This window comes from Stegastes partitus, unplaced genomic scaffold (assembly GCF_000690725.1).
Source record: "Stegastes partitus isolate 25-593 unplaced genomic scaffold, Stegastes_partitus-1.0.2 Scaffold1800, whole genome shotgun sequence".
Classification (NCBI taxonomy): Eukaryota; Metazoa; Chordata; class Actinopteri; family Pomacentridae; genus Stegastes; species Stegastes partitus.
The window spans coordinates 42,448-64,748 of NW_007579531.1; the positions used below are offsets into that span (position 1 = coordinate 42,448).

At 42.9% G+C, this 22,301-nt stretch overlaps 1 protein-coding gene across 1 annotated transcript in view; it reads right to left on the reverse strand.

Moving 5' to 3' along the window:
- Positions 1-37: 37 nt before the first annotated feature.
- Positions 38-22,301, reverse strand: part of LOC103372670 (interleukin-1 receptor accessory protein-like 1) — a gene marked incomplete at its 5' end in the record, with an annotated part of 35,706 nt that continues 13,442 nt past the window's right edge. Inside the window, 5 exons of the mRNA XM_008302365.1 lie at positions 38-765; positions 4,035-4,079; positions 7,174-7,344; positions 16,301-16,447; positions 21,923-22,068. Coding sequence (XP_008300587.1) covers positions 38-765; positions 4,035-4,079; positions 7,174-7,344; positions 16,301-16,447; positions 21,923-22,068 — 1,237 coding nt within the window. The remainder of the gene's footprint in view (positions 766-4,034; positions 4,080-7,173; positions 7,345-16,300; positions 16,448-21,922; positions 22,069-22,301) is intronic.

A 22,301-nucleotide genomic window follows, 5' to 3' on the forward strand; every position in this document is an offset into this window, starting at 1 on the left:
TAGATCCACAGTCTTACCCCGCCTGGCACCGTCTCTGTCACCAGATGACACTGGATATACTGGTCTCTCTGGGAAGCAGTGGCAGCATGGCGTTGTTGCCGTGGGCTTCCTCCAGACTCTGCTGGCGCGGTGACTTGGACTGCGGCCGCTGTCCGTTGATGAGCGTCATGGGGATGTTGCAGTAGGTGTGCTGGTTGCCTAGCGAGGAGAGTGGCGGGAGCGTGCCGCCGGGCGGCAGGTCGTAGTCGTAGCTACGGTAATAGTGTTTCTGCCTCATCTGGGTGTGGCAAGAGTTGTGAAAGGTCGAACGCAAGTCCGGGTGTGCCGTCGCCATGGCGGTGGAGGTGGCTGCTGCCATGGAGATGGCCGAGACGGTCTGGAGCTCGCCGAAGGGGCCCTGCTCGCTGACGTCCAGCACCTGCTCGTGGGAGATGCTGAGGGGCTCCATGCGCTTAAAGGGCATCTCGTAGAGCAGCTGCTTCCAGAACTTGGAGTTGAGCTTGTTGCTGGACGAGCCGCGCCACTTGATGACCGTCAGCATCTTGATGGTGTGTTTGAGGGCCTCCACCTCCTGGTAGTTCATGATGCCGCGCAGCTCGGCGCACTCGATCAGGATGACTTTGATCTCGCCGGTCACCAGCATGTTGCGCAGCCGCGTCTCCAGCTCAAAGATGCTCCACCCCCTCCGCACCACGTAGCTGGGCGTCATGACGATGATGAGGCGCTTGCTCTGGTCCACGCAGCGCGCCACGTCCTCGATGTAGGCTGGACACACAGACAGAGATGGAGACAGAGATGCCTCACTTTGACAGATTAAGAGCACAAGCAACATCATGTTTTCTGATTCAGCCTATTTGCTCGTAGACTTAAATAATCCTGACAGTTTAAATCGTACATGTAACTACACAGAGCCGATGAGTGATGAAAATATGATGAAACATTACACAGGCTATTTGAAGAACTCTCTTGGCCTCATAGCGACTTTGTACCAAACTACTCCCCTTTTTTTTTTATATCAAAGTTGCAAACAAACAAGTCCAATTAAGATTTTAAAAAAGTGCGATGTTTCAAAACAAGATTGAAAAATTGAAGATGTAAAAACAACATTAAACATCTGATGGATTCTAAAATGTTCACTGGCTCTAAATTATTCCACCATCTGGCGTGCGGATAATGATACGCAAAATGAGGATAAAACAGAGATGTGATTTTAAACGCTAACTTAAATAAACAGCTACAGCCCCTGCAGCGTTTAATAATACAGACGGGAACAAGAGGACGAGGATCAATTGGTTTTTACACTCGAAGCAAAGCGAAGACACAGGTGTCAGCTTAAACTCCCATCCGTCAACTGAAGGTAAAAGAAGTTTACAGTAAATACAGTATTGTGCTCACGTCCCTAATGAGTAACTCAGCTGCTTGGGTAATAATGAATGTGATTAAGTTTCTCCCCAGGCCTTTGCTGGGTGTCAGGAGGAGGAGGGAAGTGTGTGAATAGAGGCGTGTGTGCAGCTAATGCCTGCTTTTAGCCTTTTCTTGGCCAAGACAAAGACAGAGTGGCTCCTCAGCAGCAGGTACACCGGATTAACTGGGCTTCGCTTCCCGATCAAAGCTTACGACCCTCTCGTGTGTGGAGGAAAAATTAGAGAGAAAGCGAGGGCGAGCGAATAATATCTTTAAGCAAACAAATGCCACATTTCGTCTCTGACCTCCATATCTCTGAGAGCGAACGGCTTCTTTCATGTCACGCTCCGCCTGAGGCTCGGCGATGAGAGGCACCTGATTAGAGTAAACTTGGATTTGAAGTCGCCCTTTACTTCGGCATGACAAGTCAATCTCTTTGCTGTTTGGTAATTGGTCCTCAAGCGCTAATTCGCTGCTGTGGTTCCCCCGAAGCTAGAGCTCGCCTGTAAGGTCGGAGCCCACTCGGTTGAGGTTAAACTAAGTTTTTCTCTTATCTTATCATGAATAAAACAAATGGGAAAGGATGAATGGATATTATATAATTAGCTAATGAGCTGTAATTTCTTTTTATGTTTTGAATTGATTGTACTGAAAGTAAATCTTGTCCTCTCGGGGTGCCGCCTGGTAACTTTTTATAGCTTTATAGATCCAAATCGTCCTCTCAGAGACTTCAGCTTTGCAATCTAACCGTTGCATGTGTAATAATAGAGCCATGTCTACATAAAGAGACTAAATCAATGCTCGATTAAATTGGGCAGAAAATCAGTGTCGCTCTGCCCTTTATTGGTTGTCTTTTTTTTTTTTTAAAGGAAAAAAAACATCCAAACAACCAAAACTGTTACAATCCAGCCAGAAATGACCCAGTGAGAGTCTGAAAAGTGCACTTGTAGTAAGAGAATGCATTAAAGTCAACTAGAGATGTTACCAATGCTCTTGTGCTCTTTCACAAACTTATTGTGATATTGAGCATAAAAGAAAGATGTTGTGTACTTCCTGCTCATTAGAATAAGGATTTGTGTTGACATGTGGGCATATATAAGGTTTTACATTCGCTTGTTTCCTCGCAACTAAGTGACAATCCTACAAGTTATAGTGCAAATATAATATGAAGAGTGAAGAAATTACTTTCTACAGGAAGTAAGTAACTAAAGTATTGCATTACTTCTTGAAAAAGTATTGACAACCCCAACAGCAGTGTTTTTAAATTCAGTACGTACAAAAGAAAAGACACATGAATAAATAATTTACATGCTTCCTGTGCTAAACTTTTGAGATAACATTTTGGTCAGTTCTTTCCTACACGTTTTATCTCTGGTTTCCACATGTAACCATAGACTGTATATTCAAAGTGGACGGAGCCTCGGGGTCTGAAATGTGAAGCTGACGCAGAACCTGCATCTTCTGGTTGTAAACAGAAACAAGACTGTATAAAAGCCTATGAGAAAATGTCCATGTTTCTCATATTGGGTCTCATACATGGTCTCAGTTGGTGGTTTCAAGTCTGATTTGATACAGCGTGATGCTAATGAAGTAAATTAAGGTCTCATTTAGAGCAAAAGAGATGATTAAGAGTGTTTATTCAGTTTAAATGAGATAATTTTAAATCTCTATTAGGTGTATTTTAGGGCTTGGCTGCTTGTCTTTAACAAATCGCTGTGTTGTGCACCTTAGCTATCAAACAGACTCAGGCTTCGCTTTCAAAAGAGCAAGATGGCGACGACCGAATGCAAAGTCCACACACCAGTGGGCAGCATTACACTTGCTATGCCTGTCTTTTACTACATATGCAGTCTATGCATGTATTCTGAAAGCTTGAGGTGAGGTTAATATAATGTAATGTTTGGGAAATCCTTACTCTCTACTCTGAATGGTGTGCAGCAGAAATCAGCTCAAGCAACCGCATTTAATTCCAGTAAAGCTTCAAGAGCAGATTAAAACACAACGACGTTTCAACTAAGCCACAACTCGTGCTTCATTTATTTATTTTTTAACTGTGCCTGAAATGTGATTGTTTAAGTTTGTGTCAGACATTCTGGTGTTTAATTTAAACTCAATTTCAACTGTATTTCCTGCAATTCAATGCACGCAGGTGGCACCACATGTAGATTTTATCGTTATGAGTTAAAACAACACAAACCATTTAAAAATTATTTCTGTGACTTACACCCATCTAACTACCTACACATCCTAAAAACACCACATAACTTCAAATGTTGGTCTAACTCAAGTATATCCAAGTGGGAAAAACAACCATAAATGATTGCAAAACTTTTTATAAAGAATTCATATACTTGCAGCTAATGGCTTTACTGATGGTTCCTGTATAATTCATTAAAACTTAACAGATCAGTAAATGCTGTCGTACAAACATTAATTATTCATTGCTGATCTTTGCAGCATAAATCAAGCTGTTAACCACTTGTGAAGTCATTAGTACCAACCTAGAAACCCTGGTGACTTATTATAAAGTGCTACCAAAAATCTCTTTCTGCAGCTGCGTTGCTTATTTGATCAGAAAGTCTGTGTCGGTGTGTGTTGGCACGAGCGTTAAAAATCTGTGGAGAAAGTACCTCTAAGTAGTCTTGTGTCATCCTGGAAATGATCATTGGTGAAACCTAAACATAGATATTTAGATTCAAAGTTTGATCAAAAGATTTGCAGAACATTTGTTTTGCATTTTAAAAAAAAAGAAGAAGAAACAATTCTGTCAATGTGGGGACATGGCTCTGGCATAAACTGTGTGTCTCCACTGATGCGCTACTGGCGATTGTGAAACGATAATCGCGCTGACCAGTTTATTCCAGTTTAATATGGGACATGTAGCATAAAAAAGCAAAGGAAAAAGCATTTGATTTGGGTAGTGGGAGTTCAGCAAAGACTCGCCGTCGCTGCCTTGTCATCAAAAAAACTAAAAAACTAGAACAGTATGGGGGGGAATGTACCAGAGATGTGTTAAAAATAATCCAGCATACTGTGGAATAACACGTAGCTAATCAGCAGCTCAGGAGAAGGATTGTTGACACATGCTGAAACCCCCAAATGGCCAAACTGTGTTTATCTATAGCCGAGGATTATGCTTTATTATATCAAATGTTGAGATGCTAATACATTCCCAATGGGAGCTAAAATATTTCTACATAGACACAATAAACCGAGCTGTGCCACCAAGCTGGAATTGTGGCAGACGTACTTTTTGGTTTCCTTTCAATCCTTGCATTTTTATGCCATTTTTCCCATATTACAACAGTCCCCCTGTACTGAGCACATAATCACAGCAAGGGATTCAGTTTATAACCTTGGCACAATGCCACTGAAGAGGAACATAATTAGTAATGGTGGTATGTGCGGGAAGACAGGCAGATGCAAGTATTCAAATGGAGGCTAATAACATAATGATATTATCAAACTCATCTGTGTGATGAGTTAATCAAAGATAAGCACGGGGCATGGTGAGAGGCTCCATTAGATATATACTGTGGTAAAACATGCATTAATATCCATGCATAAGGAGATTTTTTTTTTTTTTTTTTTTTGATTGGACAGCTGACATCATCGCACAGCAGCATGCAGAGGCACAGCGTGTATGGAGCTGGATCAGGAATGTGGACTGTAATAATAGGGTTGGCTCCTTCTGCTAATTATGTTGCATATGTAATATAGGTTATTATGCCTCCCACAGGCTTGTGTAGTGTAGATTGTGCACTTTTCAAACTTTGTTGCGTAAAGACTGAACTAGCAAGTCCGGAAATTTCCTCGCATTTTAATGTGGCGCTGAGTGGAGGTGCAGCACATTATGTCTGGGTACCCTAATTAATCTATAACTGCATTAAATTGAGTGAAGTAGAAGTAGAAAGCAGCGAAAATTTAAAATAAGGGACATGTCATTTGTTACTTTCCACCAGTGGAAAACTCAAGCAACTTCTCATTTAGTTATTTTCCATCAATCTCATGATAAATCTACGGCATGTTTCTGATGAGTGACAATAATAATTTAATGATTAATATTTGAGTTTTTTAGCACTGGATTCATGAAATCCAATAATTCTAGGCTCTCTGCACAACTTGCGTACTACTACAGGGAGGAACAGTAAAATTAAAGTAAACTTTGAAGGCACCGGCACACTTTGAAGGCTTGAATAACTCCTTGAACTAAAGGCTCCTCGCATGAATGGCAACTTTCCTGGTAGAAAGCGGAACTCTTGCCTTGAGATGCTTTTAGTGGTGCCACCAATCTTTTTTGTGCCCCTGTTTCCACTGCAGGAACTTGTGAACCATTGTTCTGCTCACATACTCAGTAATTTGTCGCCGTTTTGGAGCACTCAGCTATCGGATCCGACACCACAATGGAAGTGGAAAGGCTGAACGGACCAATTATTCCTGTTCTCCCACAAAGGGTCACGCCCGAGGTCCTGCAGTGTACGCTCACCTATTGCTACCACCAGTCATTTGGGGTGGATGTTTTTACTCTGGAAGGTTTTATAACTTCATAAATTACATTAAAATCTACATTGTTAGAATAGTTTGTGTACGTTTGAAGTGTTCTGAAGGTGTTTTCATACATTTGTCAAGCAAATTTAAAGTTAATTTTGAGATGTTTAAGCATAAAGAAAACGCAATACAGGCTTGTTTCCATTGCCATCTTTACAGTGCATTAACAAAGCTGCACAGTGTTGTTGGAAGGTGGTGGTAGAAGCTACAAGGATTATATTTTACTGTAATAAACAGAGCAGAAGAAGTGACGACTGCCAAAAAACCCTAAAGAGAAAAAAAAACTTTGGCTATCGACCAGGGTAAAAATGGAGGAAACTCTGGGAATTGTTTTCAATTTGGCAAATTATAATTATTCTTTCATGTGAGTGAAGCTACATCAGAACTTATTCAAAAAAGGTGTTTCCATCCCCCATTAGGTGCACTAAACCTCATGAGCCTTTTTTTCTGCAAAATTTTGGAGGCCTTTTTCAAAATCTTTCCATCTATATTAACCTTTTCTCATGCAATACTTCAAGTTGTGGATGAAAACACAATAAGGTTGTTGCTTACACTTGTAGAGTTTGGATTTGTACTGCTTCCACTCAGAGAGGAAGACTGTTTGAACCTTTATCGAGCAAACAACTTCTCTTTTTGTTCACTCTCAGTTGCAACACTAGAGCTTGGGTATTAGTCGTATTTTTCTTTTTGGTAACCTTTTTGATTGCCATCCTTGAAAGAGAATGGCCAACCCTGAGTTAGACATTTTCCTCATGCTTATGTGTTGTTTGGGTTCCCCAGAATTTGAGGCTTCTTTCATAAGCTGTATGTTTTATGCATATCTTATTGCTAACAAGCACTAAGGCACGAGTAAAGACCGCTCTCGGTAGTTGTGTTTAAAAACCGACTGAAATTAAATGAATAAATAATGCAAAATAATAAAATTCTAATCTTTTCCTATATTTTTTAAACCCAAAGTCTAAACCCTTAAATGAACCCTTTTCGCACACTGATCCATTTCAGTTCAGCCAGCGGTTAGAAAAAGCTCATTTCATAATGATCAAATGGGAAAACAATGATGGTCTTACAAGTCGGTGTTATGCCACAACACAAATGCATAACAGAAAAAAAAAAAACAACAAACAAGGCATCACCACTGCACTGACAACAGCAACACGAGCAACACCAAGCGACAAAAAACATTCGACACAACTTGACATCGCCGTGAGAGAGAGAGCTTACTTCCTGTGGGGATCAAATCCCTGTCTGGAATGAAGAGTTTATACCCATAATGCTTCTCCAGCACGTCGGGGAGGATCTCCAGGGCAAAGCGCTCCTCCTCCCGGGTCTCCTGGCTCCACTGGTCCGGGTCCACTTTGGTGTAGGACAGGTAAGCATCATAGTCCTTGTTATCTGCAGGTAGAAAGAGGAAGGCAGATACTTTCATGGGTGAAATGTCACAGCTCGGATTATGCAGCAGGAAAATCAGCGAGGCGTGTTAGCAGAGCCTTTATTGTCCTTCAAACCAAACCCTTTCATTTAGCTTCGGAATAAAGCAGAAGCAGAGCGAGCAAAACCAAGCCTTGGTCTCAGAATAAACAGACTGCTCCCTTGAATGCTCGCGCCGCTTCATGTATGAGCAATAAAAAGCTCCCAAAACCACTTTGCTTCGATTAAAAGTGTATACGTTTTGTGATTCCAACACAATGTTTCCTACTTTGGTCAGCAAAGTTACGCAGTGGCATACCCCAGATGCGCACAATCTATTTTCATACTGGTGCACAGAGAGCTATTCATTCGATGGGAGACTTCATTGAGACAGGACGCCTCCATTACACTGACCTCTGGGCACCTCTGCCCATCTGAGTGCTTTTCATTACAGCTCCGTCCCCGCTGATGAATAATGTTGCCTTGATAGCTACTTTGCCCACTGCAGGCAAAACAAATTAGACTCCAGCCCGAGCTAAACGCTCAACACTGCCTGCTAGGCCGGCACATGGCGCGGTTCCATCACCCACATGAAAGCTCTGATTGATGACGGATTTGAAAAGACCGAGCTGAGAGACGGAAAGTGAGAAATGAGGGAAGACTTAACGTTTGAGTCAGGAGAATGGAAGACATGGAAGTGAGACGTCCCAGAGCTTCCGACTACTACACGGAGAACCAATGGCTTCGTGCTCCTACGACAATCTGCAGCTCTCAGTTTGAGAAGATCCTTCAAGCAAAGCCTGGTTGGGTGGCAACGGGAACACCACCTGTAAGCTGGATCTTACCTATAAAGAGTCCCAACTCAATACCATCTCCCTAGATAATACACACTCCGAGTACATTAAAGTTCTTAAAATAATCCAGCGTCTGTGGTGCATAGAGAAGAAAATGTATTCCTGCATTCAAACTGTTGCTTAATGTTCGATGTCTTAAATGTAATGTTGCGAGAGCAGAGTGTACTGTGGCTCCAAGTTCTAAAAGACAAGTGAAAATCTGTACTTTCATGTGTGAGAAAGTCTTGCAGATTAGCTGTTGTACCTGGTTGCACCAACAGGTGGCGCCTCAGACTGCATGATACTGTGGTGCACAAGCTATAGCTCCATGTTGGCGAGCAGAGAACATTGTTGGGGTTTCACTAACAACGGGGACCATGACAAAGACTTAAGTGATGCTTAATGGCCTCCAGTAGGGTCAAGCTGGGTTCAAATAGGACAGTGTTTGTAGCAGAGGAGTTTGTAGCTCATATCATGTGTCTCTAGATTAAAACTGTTATGTCAGTACGGCTCACTGTGCTCAATTTGCATTATTGATGGAAAATGCAAAAAGGCTACTCAATAATTGCATTTCTAGCATCCAAAACTGATTTTGCTCTCGACACCTGCATGACAGCAGAAGAAAACAAAGGATCTAGATTAGGTTGATGCCAATACTGATCTTTTTTAAAAAAGTGCCTTGATCGGCCTCGGTCCCCATCTCTGACACTGAATAGGAATATCCCGACTAACTATTAATCACAGCTAATCGTGCCACCTAAAAGCAGAACCTTACAAAGCCTTGTCTCACCTCAAATGAAGAACTGAGATTGTATTTATTTTGTAATTGGACAGTTAACCTTTTAATGATTTTGAAATGTGTGTCCAACATTTTTACAATGCATTGAATGAATGATGTAAATTTTTGTGTATTTGTTGTGGGTCTAATGAGGGTTTTCGTGGTTTTAAAGTGAATCAAAAGGGAAGTTTGTCTTCATCTATTGTGCTGCTGATCATCTCTTTAAATAAAAACCTTTAAACTGACCCCATACTGGCTATGCTACATCTCCACTGTGTTGTGCAGCCCCATTTATGGCAGTTGTAATCCAGATGTGGTAATCTTGAAGAGTTTGTATGTGGATCAGGGTGAAACAGTCTGATGCTGCTTTGAAAAACTGGCACAGAAGTAAGATTGACTACCTCGATAACAAAACAAGATTTCCAAATCTGGATCATTTTAATCAGGATTAAAGTTTAATGGCAGACCTCATTAGGTCTGAGTGGTAGAATGTGCCTCTTCATTATGGTGAAATTGCCTTTTTCTGACTACAGCTACTTTGACACAAATCAGATACAATATGTGTCATATTTTGGGTCGTATGAATCAGAAATGAAAATATCCGATTCTATGTGTTTCCTTATTCACTAAAACCCATCACATCCGTGCCACAAAAGGAGGAAAACATCAGAACTGGGGCACGCTGAGCTGCAGCGTGAACACAGCCTTTGAGGTATTCTCATTAGAGACACGAGCAAAGTTTGGAACTCGGAGTTCCTGTCTTCATTACGACTCTGGTCGCTCGGCTTTATAGTGGCCACCTGCAGCGCCGGAGCCATGTGGCGATAAGACACTGGAGGAGACGAGAGCTGAAGATTAGAGATTCGGGTTAAGAAAAGGTGAAAGCAGACGGGTTCAAGAGGAGAGACTTTAGGATCAATTCTTGGTACAGCATCCCAATTTGGAATCTTTTAATATCCTCTCCTTTCTGCTTCTCTCTGAGACTGTCAACAAGATTCACTCACTTCCCAGTGGGTAATCTTGATATCTGGCAAGTTCACGCCGCTCTTACGCGACACCGTGTAATTAATCTAACTTGTTTTTATAACTCGCAATTCATTTTACAACATCAGGGACATGTAAAAATAATTGAAATGTAACCTCATAATCACTTAGTGTAACTAACTCCGAGGCTTATATTCTGTTTCACAGTGACATAAATCTCCCTCTGTTTTTTTCCTCTGCTTGCTCTTAAATGAAAGCTTGTGTAGGCAGATCAAGGGCTATTTTAGTGGAGATGATTCACTCATCTGTAGTGAGAAAGGAGAGGGAGAGGGTGAATCTGGAAGGCGGAGTGACCCCCTCTTCCCTCCTCTCGCATCTTGAGAAGTCCCTCCTTTCAGGATACTGGTGGGGACTCTACCTACAAAAGCGCATCCAAGCCTTTGTACTCGGGAGTTGCTCGTGCACACGTGACGCACATGTGCAAACAGGAGCCCACAGTTACATTGTGAACTCTTGAACTCGCGGTGGAGAGAGCCGAGAGAGTCGGAGGCGTAATCTCTGGGATATCTCTGGGCTCCATTACATTTAACGGAGAGTAGATTGGAACGTAGCACACGTACTTAACTCCGGAGCTACAAAAGAACACGGGGTGGACTGCTAATGAGAAGCTGAGCACTTTTTTTTTTTTTTTTTTGCAACATAATGCTTTGTTTTTCATAATTTAATTTTGCAAGAAGAATATGGGTTTGCATCAGACGGCAGGCAGCTTTTGAGATTCTTGAATTCTGTTTAAAAATGTAGTTTGGTCCTTGGTGCTTTGCTAACTCGGCTCTGTTCATACTTACTTTTATCACGTAGTCTCCTCTCGTTCATTTAAACGGAGAAAATATGTGAAAGGTCTCTTATTGTAGTATGACACAATTCAACATCCTCCGAATAGATAAACCGGAATCGACGCCACAGTTTGGACAAAGACCTTAACATTGGAGGAGAATTCAGTGCAGCGATGATGTATTAATAGAACACCTTGGATTAGTCCAAGGACTCTGAAACTAAAGAGGCTTTTAAATACCTCCTGAATATCAACCAGAGCTTTCCTGGATTTATTACTGACGTATCATTTTTTCAAGTCCACTCTCTTTCTCTCACCTTTTTTTAAATAAATGTAATTAATTCTACATAATACTTGAGAGGTCATCATAGAATAAAGAACATTCTAAAGTGTTACACCCAATTAGCAAATTAAAAAAAGAAGGAAAAAAAGCACAGTTTTTCACTCAGCACGTCGCCTGGACATTTAAAAATTTCGAATAACTCAACAAATATGGAGATAAAACTTTGGTGGTGGTTAGCATCGTTGCCTCACAGCAAGAAGGTCACCGGTTCGTGTCCCAGTGAGGACACCTGGGATCTTTCTGTGTGGAGTTTGCATGTTCTCCCCGTGCAGCGTAGGTTCTCTCCGGGTTCTCCGGCTTCCTCCCACAGTCCAAGAACATCCATCCATCCATCCATCCATCCATCCATTATCTATACACCGCTTAATCCTCACTAGGGTCGCGGGGGGGCTGGAGCCTATCCCAGCTGACTCAGGGTGAAGGCAGGAGACACCCTGGACAGGTCACCAGTCTATCACAGGGCTACACTTAGAGACAGACAACCAAGCACACTCACATTCACACCTACAGACAATTTAGAATCACCAATTAACCTCAACATGTTTTTGGATTGTGTGGGAGGAAGCCGGAGAACCCGGAGAGAACCCACGCTGAGAACATGCAAACTCCACGCAGAAAGATCCCGAGTGTCCTCACCGGGACGCGAACTGGCAACCTTCTTGCTGCGAGGCAACAGTGCTACCAACTGCGCCACACTGCAGCCCGTCCAAAAACATGTTGAGGTTAATTGGTGATTCTAAATTGTCGTAGGTGTGAATGTGAGTGTGCTTGGTTGTCTGTCTCTAAGTGTAGCCCTGTGATAGACTGGTGACCTGTCCAGGGTGTCCCCTGCCTTCGCCCTAAGTCAGCTGGGATAGACTCCAGCCCCCGACAACCCTAGTGAGGATTAAGTGGTGTATAGGTAATGGATGGATGGATGGGTTTAAATTAGTGCTTTTTTAAGGACAATCATCTTTTTTGTGGCATTTTAATGCCTTTGTTTGACAATAACTGTGGAGAGAAATAGTAAATACGGGAGATAGAGAGCAGTAGATTTGCTGTTCAGGACATTTACACCCATGTGGTGTTCACCCTCACTACTCCGCGACTGGGTCGCCCCTAACATTTGTGTTTTTATGAACCAAATTCAAAAGTTTCCTTTCAGAAAACTTCCAAAGAAAACTAATATAAAATAGCAGACCCATAAAATAATGGTCTGAACTTGGAGTCCCTTCAGGATTTGCAAGAGGCCGAGGTGACATCTTTAAATCGACTGTTGTTGTTGGACCGCTGTTCAAAAGCCAAGAATTGAATGTACAATAATACACATAGATATCCCACCAGAACAAGAAAGTCTTCTTGTGATAACATCACACATTTCATGTGGTAATTTGAAAGTTATGATGTGAAAGTCATCACTGACTGAGGAATTAATAAAGAATGAATTGGTAAATTGAAGAATCAGCCTGATTTCCACAGTATGATGAAGCTTCACTTCATGGTTGGGCAGAGACTTGATGAGATTCTGCTGCTTTTCAGCACCGTGTGTTGTAATATATTATTATAGGTACAGGTGCAGCTCAACAAAATTACAGTAGGCCTTCATGATCAAAATTCAAACAAAAAAAAGATTATGCAATGAATATAAAATATATGAAAGTTTGTCCTTTTTGATTTTTAATTCCAAAAATCTTTTCCAGATGTTGTACACCTGTACGCAAAAACAAAGATGGATTTTTAAAACGCATCGGAGCTGTACAGAACAAAGAATGACCTTTTGGAAAAAACCTGATCAGCTGGAAGGACCAGAAAGAATAAATTATGATTATCCACAGTGCTCAAAAACAGCAGAATATCACTCGTCTCAACCCAAGCATGAAGTAGAAATAAAAAATAAAGAAACTCTGTAAATGAAGTGTCTCCTTAAAATATTTGTTGTTTGTATGTTGCAATAACATGAACATATCTTGTTGTAATGTGAAAAATATCTTGTAATATCAATACATTTTCCACAATAAAACATGAAATGGATCAATTTTTCTTCTTCTGGTGTGGCATCTGTCTATCTAACATAGAAAAGCAGCCATTTTTTTCATTTACAGCGCTGGAAACAACAACTTTAAGATCAGTAGTTTAGCAACCAATCTATTTAAAGCTTCCGCACACAAAATGTATTCAGTGTAAACTTCTTTTCTTTTTTTTCTTTCTGACAACTTCAAAAACACAACACTGCTTGACCTTGCGATCACAAATGCGGCATTTATGCTGGTTTCCCTCTGCATTTCGACTGTGCTAATCAAACAGCGTGCATTACAGCTCCGAGATGTGAAAACTATAAATGTTCAGTATCGCTAAACTCCACTGAACACAGACGGAAGCCTCATAATTCCACGCTGCGCTTGACAACTCTGACATTCGTATTTATGGCGGAGTGTTGATGAGTTCCCACCTCTTTGTCAAAGCCCGCTCGGCTGTTGTCATCATGAAGCCTATTATTGATTCCACTGACACCCACACAATGTGACAAGTGAGTGGTCTTTAACTAAATTGCGCCGCTGACAAATAGCCGACAGTCCATCCTATTGTTGCGTTAAGCTTACAGTTTTACATCTGGCAGAAGAGGGAGGCAGGCGTTCAATTAGCACTTCAAGTGGCCACAATGAAACACAAGCACTTTCTTGGCAGTGTGTGCAGAGTTATGCTGGAGAGAGAGTGAGAGAGGGGAAAAAAAAAACATTGCTGTGCATCCAGACTCTGGCTTAAGGGCTTTATTGATGAAAAAAAAAAACTGCGTGTGTGCAACTATATCTTATATGCAGCTATTTCGCCCCGTCAGTGCAGCAGTTACCATAGAGATGGGAGCTCGGTTAACCAGCTCCTGCCATTGCTTAGCGACTGTTTTGCCTCCGCTCAACTGGCAACTGGTTTGGTTTAATGCCTTAACCTTCACCTGCAGCACACCGTCACCGGAACTCGCAGATGAGTCGCCAGGTGCAGGTGGGAAGACGCCAAGGGGTGGCGGCGAGGAGATCTAATCGACCGCGGCGTGGAGGAAAGTATCGGGGGGTCTCCTGAGAGCTCCAGAGGCAGCGTGCTGTGTCTTATTGAACCTGATCCCCTTATACTGGAGAACAAATTGAAAATCTGTTTCTCTCTCCAAAGCACTCACTCGAGTGGCACAATTAAAGGAGACAATTGCTGTTTGGCATTAAGTTCAAGGCCCGGCATTTTTATTTTTTTTTCCCTTTCCCCCCCTCTTCTTCCCCTTTTTCAACACAACTGCCTCTGGGCCATCCATTAAGGCAAAGTTCCCCCCTTTTTTTTTTCCGAGGCTGGAAGCCCTACATAGCCAGAGGTAATGACTTTCATTGAAATGTCTGATGTAGCAGCCATCACAGTTAAGCAGAGTGCGCGCGGAGAGGAGCGCGGCGCAGAATGCTTTTTACCTTTTAACGCTCATAACTCTCTCGCTGTCTCTCTTTCCGTTACGTACAGTCCCTCAGCTTCTCTGAACTAATCTCATTCCCCCTGAATTCATTGCAGCGCTGGTACTTGAGAGACTCATTACAGGGGAATCAAATTAAAACTTGCTCCTTGTCTCAGTTTGATGCATTTTCAAGTCAAGACTCATCCACCAGGCCCAATCAAAGGTTTTTTTTTTCTTTTTACTATTGCTGATGGGGCCCCGGAGTTAATGTTTTTGTCTGGCACAGGGGTTGCGTTTTCATTTGCTTTATGGCGGCCAGAATATATTACCCTTTCACTCATGTGCAGTTTGCATGCAGGCATGAGAAAGCACACTCACAAAGCACCCCGTGCCTTTTCGGCCTTCGTCTTAGCAATTCTCAAAGCGGTCACTTCTAGATTTACTTCATAATCCGGGTCAATATTTAGCAGGAGCAACACTGGTGGACGAAAAGCGAACTGGTAATGCATCAAAGGTAAAAAAAAACATTTAATTCTTCCACCCAGTTGTCACAATCTAGAGAGAAAATTACCATGAAAACCTTTAAAACCCCGGTCTGGCAGTATTTAAACTGTGTCTGATAAACCTTCAAACACAAAAAGAGGACTTGGGGCTATTGTCGCTGGGGAAAAAAAAAAAGAAGGTATATCTGTCTTCTTTATAATGGATTTCTCTGTGTGTGATTGAAGCCATCGCAACCCGATTCAGTGGGAGTGGCACAAAAATCTGATGATGTGCTGCTATGAAACTCCACTGTATGCCGCTCCAGAAATACACACATTAATCAAAGTAGTGTAAACCTCAGGACAAGAGATATATCACCACCAGTGAAGGTTTGACAACATATGCAGCTATTAACATGGCAGTGGCACGTGTGTTTGCAGCACATTTGGGCTTCACAAGTCACTACAGTATGTGTTTTTGTTTTTTTTCCCCCCTGTCTGTGTTTGGCTCATATCCAACAGAATAATAATGAGAGAAAAAAAAAACCACACACACACGCCAACCAAATGTACCCTGAAATACAAAGCACATCACCAGCAGCTGCTGCATTCACAGCGTTTAAGTGATCAAGGCCACATTTTCCCTTTAAAGCTAAACTGTGCAAGCTTTGCCTGTTGGAGGTTCTGAAACGCAGCCAGAGGGAACTGTTTGAAAATCCAAACTTCATTACCCAGAAGTCATGCATTGTGATGTCAGGAAAACAGCACTCAGCGTGAACATTTTTACAAAGCTGGCTTGTGATTACTCTTTTTTTTCCCTTTTTTACAAAGATGCAAATATGACAAGAAAAGGCAGCCCACCAAAGATCGGTGCTGCTGTTTAGGGGACGGTTTGCTGAATATTTTGCATACAATTTCTGACTGAGCTCCTCCGGTGGGTCGAGAAGATTCGCTAAAACTGACAGGATTTCGGAGTTGCAAACTATGGGCGGCTCGTTTCTGTTGCTGTGTCATTTTGACCGATAAAACCGGCGAAACATTTACATAAAAATGCTGCCACATGCCGGCTGTAAGATATGAAAAATAGCCCAGGTGTGTTCTGAGTGAAAAATAAACCTGTGTGCAGAGCAGCAGCGACACTGTTCAGGTTTGGGATTTGAATCCCGCCGAGGGAAGAAAGGATGTTTTCGCAGCAGTGCTTTAGAAATCACCTGCCAAACAGCAAACAATGTGGTATCACAGGTTATACAGTGGAAAATAAATTACATCTTATCTCATCTTACCTCCGTCTATATCCTCGCTGCCAAAGTGGTTCCTGTAGAAGAGCATGAGTTCGATCCTGTAGCACTTGTACAGCGTCACCAGGCAGATCAGCAGCATCAGGATCGCCCCCAAACCGCCGGCTAGCTCCACCGTGTACATCAGCTCGGCTAAAAGAACAGAGAGAGGCAGAGAAAGAGAGGCGTTTTAATGATTTGTTCAAGCAAAATTAGGAAAACATGCATTCTGGAGCAGCAGATAAAGCATGAAAAAGAGCATTAACGGGCTGTGATTTAAAAAAAAAATTCTGCTGTGATAGTCTGGACTCAGTAGAACAGTCCATCAGTCACATCCAAGAAGATTAAAAAAAAAAAAAAACCCACACAAGTGTCGATTTCCCTGTGATTTCCAGCCACTGTTGGACAACATGGGTGCTTCTCATTTGCTTTACTTGATGTGCCTCCACTCCTTTGGTGAATTGATTAGGTCTGCGATCAATTCCCTTATTTCTCCAGAAAGAGTCACCGCGGACGGACCTGTCTCCAGCCATCGATTATCCTTGTATACAGCAGAATGTCAGATTTTTGTTATTTGTGATCCCCTCCTGGCTTTTGTTCAGCCGAGCATATCGAATTTACTTTTAACATTTACTGGCAGTTTAGTCGGATAGAATGAAAGATGACCCTTTTTTTTTACTGTCACATTAATCATTATGTTTGTTTTTTATTATTATGCTGCAGACATCGGACGCCGTAATGCATTTATTCTCCGAAAACTCACATCGCAGTCGTTTCCTCCGTCTCATTCTCCCGGTTTTTATGTACCCGCACACGGGAGCAGGTTTGTATCCCACAGCAGAACGTCAATAAGTCATCAATCAAAAGGTTGTGCATGATGCAGCCATGATGGATAAGAAAAGCTGCACCATCTGTTGCTAAAAGGTTGCATGTTGTGAAATGACTCTGTCGTACCTCCACATTTGTTTGAAAAAGGCTTTTTATGCTTCTCCTGTGGCTGTGTTCATTCAGTCTGTGTCAGTTTTTCTTGCTTTCCCCCTCCATCTTTTCACGTTGCTCATTGTGGCTGGATTGGCTCCAGATGACACATAACTCAAACCGGAATGAAAGTACGACCGCTTCTATACCTGTCATTTAATGCCTCCTGGCGTGACTGGATAATGAAAAATTCACATTGAGGCAACCGGCGCGACAATAGCATGTGACAGATCAGACCGCCACGCTTATGAAGATCGGTTGCGTGAGTGTGTGTGTGTGTGTGTGTGTGTGTGTACAGCTGTGGAGACGTAAAGCTCCCGGGCTGTTAGCTGAACTGCCTGCTCGTCGACAGATCGAAGCGGCCCACTCTTCCCGCCATCCGTCATCGCTGTAGCCTGACGTGAACTCATGAGAACATGAAAAGGATCAGCGGGAGCTAAATACCAGGGACTGCTGCATTCCGCCGCTGATGGCTCGGTTTTACATCAGATTAGCCTAAATTGCGTGACTCATGCCGTTTTCAAAAAGGTTCATACGGGGGCAAGCTGATAGACGATTGGTTGGGGCGTATATGCTGTCAGATCGAAGTTCCTGGTTGAACCATTGCTACCTGTCAGTCACCTGCAGCTTTCAATATGTGATTCATTTAAACAGAGCACACTAGACATTCGCCCTATGCTGATATTGCTGTTTTTTTTTTTAAGTTACTTTTTTGGCCTTTATTTGATAGTGAAGTTGAGAGAGAGACAGGAAAGTGGGGAGAAGAATGAGGGATGGACCTGCGAAAAAGGGCCATGAGCAGGATTCGAACTCATGACCTCTGCATCAGGGACTGTAGCCCCTGTACATGGGACGCCAGCTCAACCAGGTGAGCTATAGCGGCTCCCCGATATTATCGTTTTAAGCCACAAACAAGCGATATGAGCCACAGGATTTCTGTTACATGTGCCACTGGGATCATCTACCACATGTGCACTCATTGGAGGTCATTAAGCACCACAGAAGACTTTGTTATGACTTTATTAGCGAAACACCTACAATAAACTCTTGCCAACATGGAACTGACCACCTTATCTGATTGCTACAGTATTAAAGTTTCAACTAATGATGCAACAAGATACTACGGCCTCATCCACACGTAGCAGGGTATCTCACAAAACGAAGATATTTTTCTACTATTTGGCCCGTCATCCACACAAAAACGCAGATTTATGGCATTAAAAACGATTCTTTCAAAAACCTCCGACCAAAGTGAAGATCTGCGAATCCTCCGTTTATGCGTCTGCATGTGGACGTCAATAACTGGGGTTTTAGGTTTTGAAACGTCACTGCCTGTGACAAAATATGTTCTTTACATCACATATGCGACCTGTGTTTACATTGGAAACAGCATGGACGCCCTCAAAACTGTGCTGGCGTTGTCTCTTGTCCAGGCCCAGATACCGCTCCACGTCCAAGAACACAGGTGAAGGACGGCGTTAAGGATGACTATTTTCCGCCACCTTGCCATTCCACGTCCGAAGCATGTTCTCAGTCCAAGACAGCGACGCTGGTTTTGGGTCAGATCGAGACGCACTGCCAGCTGGTGGGAGAACTTTGAGATGGAAATTGTGCTCCCGGAGGAATGACGTGACAATTTCCGTATGTCCCGGTCATTGCTCCTGTTGTTGGAGGAGCCTCACGTAGAATATGAATGTGCTTAAAAACGCACTTATGCGGTTAGGTGAGGATGAATTTTTTTCTAAAAACGAGGTGGTGTGTGCGTAAGTTTTTTTCTAGAAGGAAGGGGGAGGATATTTGATTTTACAAAAACCCTGCTACATGTGGACAAGGCCGACAGATAATCAACAATACTTGAAGTGTTTATCTTGGAAAAACTTTTCAGATGGGGACTCCGTATTGGCAGATATAAATACATCGGATCAAGAGCTAAGATCGGGACATGCCTAGTTTCAACCATTGGGCTCACTGACCTCATAAGTTGCCTTGAAACCAAAGTTGTTTGTCTCTCTTTCAAGGTTTTCTCCCCCTAATTCTGTGTATTTTGTTCCTTGCCATCCAGTCAGTTCAACCAATTAACAACATAAGTCATCTCAGGGAAACCCACATAGTAAGGTGAAGGCCGTACACTATTATATTATAGAAAGACACCAAAAATATTCAGGAGAGGCCAGAGTTATTCATTCAGTGGACTCAACTATTAGGCTCAATGATCTAGTAAGTTGCCTTGAAACCCGAGTCGTTTTCTTTGTCTTTTTACAATCTCGTCTCTTTCTCAAGGTTTTTTTCTCCTTTTTTACAGTGTTTTCTGTCGGATGTCACTCCATCTTTTCCCGCTCAACATTTCCCTCTGGCTACGCCTCACAAAATCTGGGTGGTCAGCCTTCATTGGCTGACTAATGGACAACAGTAAAAGCCTGGACTTACTGCAATGCTGCACACACACATAAACATGGATGGAGAGGACTCGCGCGCATCACCATCCATCACCGACGCACATTTAACCTCGTCGGAGTGTGCGATGCCCATCCCACTGCAGCGGCCATCAGGCTGACAGCTCCCATGATGAAGGATGATGTTCTAGAGAGCTAACGAGCATGGCCCGTGCCGCTTCATCACGCCTGTCCGGCGACGACCTTCAGCCAAACTCACGGACGGACGTTTGGGCACGTACACAAACAAAAGAGCAAACAAACTCAGGGCAGCATGACCACAGGTTTCCCCCATCGAGCATCTGACTTTCTCCTCTAGCTCTCCGTTTCTCTCCCCTCGGCCCTGGGAATCATCCCGAAATGGTTTATTTTTCTACGAGAGGTGCTGCCGTGAACAAGAACTGCGAAGAATCAAGCCCACTTCTTCCTTCGCTTCCTCTTCACTGTCCTCTCCACCTCCACTCTGCCCTCCCGCCTTAGTGCACACTGCTTCTCTGCTCTGATTTCTGGACAGTATATAAGCAGCCAGCTGCTTCTCGAGCAGCAGAGATTACAGTGGAGGAGGCCAATTCTTCCCAGCCTGGCATCCATATTGTTGCAGCGCTGCAGTGGGACAGATTAAGACAAATTAGCTCCTGACGACTAGAAGGCTGGATTTGATGGAGCCACACGGCATCAGGCGATTCATCACCTCGTTCTCTCTGTCTATTTCTGCATCTCTCTCTGTCTAGGGAGGGAGATGGAAAGAGAAAAGAAGAAAAGCCAGAGTGCTGGTTGAAGGGTAAAATGAAATTGGGAAACCTGAGCCTGCTGCTCCTCACTTTAACAAATTAGGAATCTACTTGCTTTGCAGTACAGCTAGTTATTTACTGTTGCTGCTGCAGTGCTGAAATTTCTGTAGGGTTTGTTGCTACGGAAGAAAAGTTGGTCAGGAGAACTTTCTGGGTTGAAGAAGTGGAAATAAGGACATGCTAAGATACATACGAGTGAAGACATATTCTGATTGATGCTGCGCGATTCGAAGTGTCTGCATGTGTGAGCGTGGGACAGAAAGAGAGGCAAGCGAGGGGAAAAGTAAAGAAGTGCTCAAACGGAGAAGACCAAATTCATTTTGAGTGTTGTGCGCTGTTTTTCGCAGCTTCAAGAGACAAGTGAGGAAAACTCTGATGCATTTTGAAAGCCAGTATAAACACTGACTGGTCTTGTGCTGCACCACACCACATATGCAGTAAGAAGAGGAAGAAAAAAAAAAAACTTTCCAGAAAACATGGGAACGAGTCGATTTCTTGTAGTGTCGCAATCCTGCGAGGACCAGGGCTAATCTTCTCCAGTTTATTCTGAGATTCGACTGTGCAGCATAAACCCCTTTAATATAGCAAATGGAGGGGAACTGGGCTGGCATCAAAGCTGGATCCAAAGCTGCGAGCTTAAAAGAGAGGAGAAATATCTTACTATGTAAATGTATTCAACACTGACAACTTTAAGGCTGCTGAGACCCCCCCAGCCTTGCTAGAAAAATAAAAAAAAATAAAAAAATCTCACTCACATAACCACACTGGAAAAAAAAAAAAGTGCATCTCTATTTAAAATCATCACGGAATCAACTTTCAAAGAGTCATCCGCAGCGAGGCGAAATCAGAGGGAGAAAAAGTTTGCTTGACTAAAAAGACAAGGGGGGGGAAGGGCAGAGACAACAGTAGCCACTGATGAAAGATGAGAAAATGTCTGAGTGAGAGTTCAGCGATCAAAGCGGGATTTGTGTGCGTGTGTTGGGGGAGGTCATTGCCAGACAGTCAAACAGCTTGTCTGGCATCATAACACCGAAGGCTGCCTCTCTCTGAAAGCTATTTTTCTTTCGCTGCAAAATAATGCTTCCTCCGGCATGCGGTGGATGAATAGGCTTTTTGCACTATCTACCATACTGTCCCATTTTTTTTTTCTTCTTCTTCCCCGAGGCAGGAAACAACTGGTCAATTCCCACATTCCCGCTAGTAGTTCTTCTTTTTGTACTCTGTAAACTGCTGCAGGAGATTCACTACATTGTCAGAGCGAAGGCCCGTGGTATTAAATGGTGTTTTTCACCTCCAGAGCTGTAACGTGGCATTATTAAACATCAAGGCTTTTCTATTCATCCTCCAGATGCACGGTGAAATACTGTGTATGCTTTTAACAGCTGATCTTTTGTCAATCCGTGTGCTCGTGCGCGTGCTCCGCTCACCTTTCTTGGTGAGCTGGATGTTGGCCTGTCGCCGCCCGTTGCCGTTTTCCACGTAGCAGGAGTAATTGCCCAGATCGCTCTCCTCCAGACAGTCGATGGTCAGAGAGATGGAGACCTCCTGCTCCCCCAGGTGCTCCCGGATTGTCCTGCAGGGGGCGGCAGAGAGAAATTAAATCATGGATATGCTGCAGGTGGTGAAGAAATGAAACCCTGGGGATGGCAACGGGGTTTGTAGGGATTAAAAGAGAGGATTGGAGCTTCGGTAAACATTGTAAAATGATTTAAATTACATGCAGTTAAATGCAGAGTTTGATTGATTCAGTTTTTTTTTTTTTTTTAAAGCTGCTTTATTCTATAAATGTAGATAAAATTAAAGACC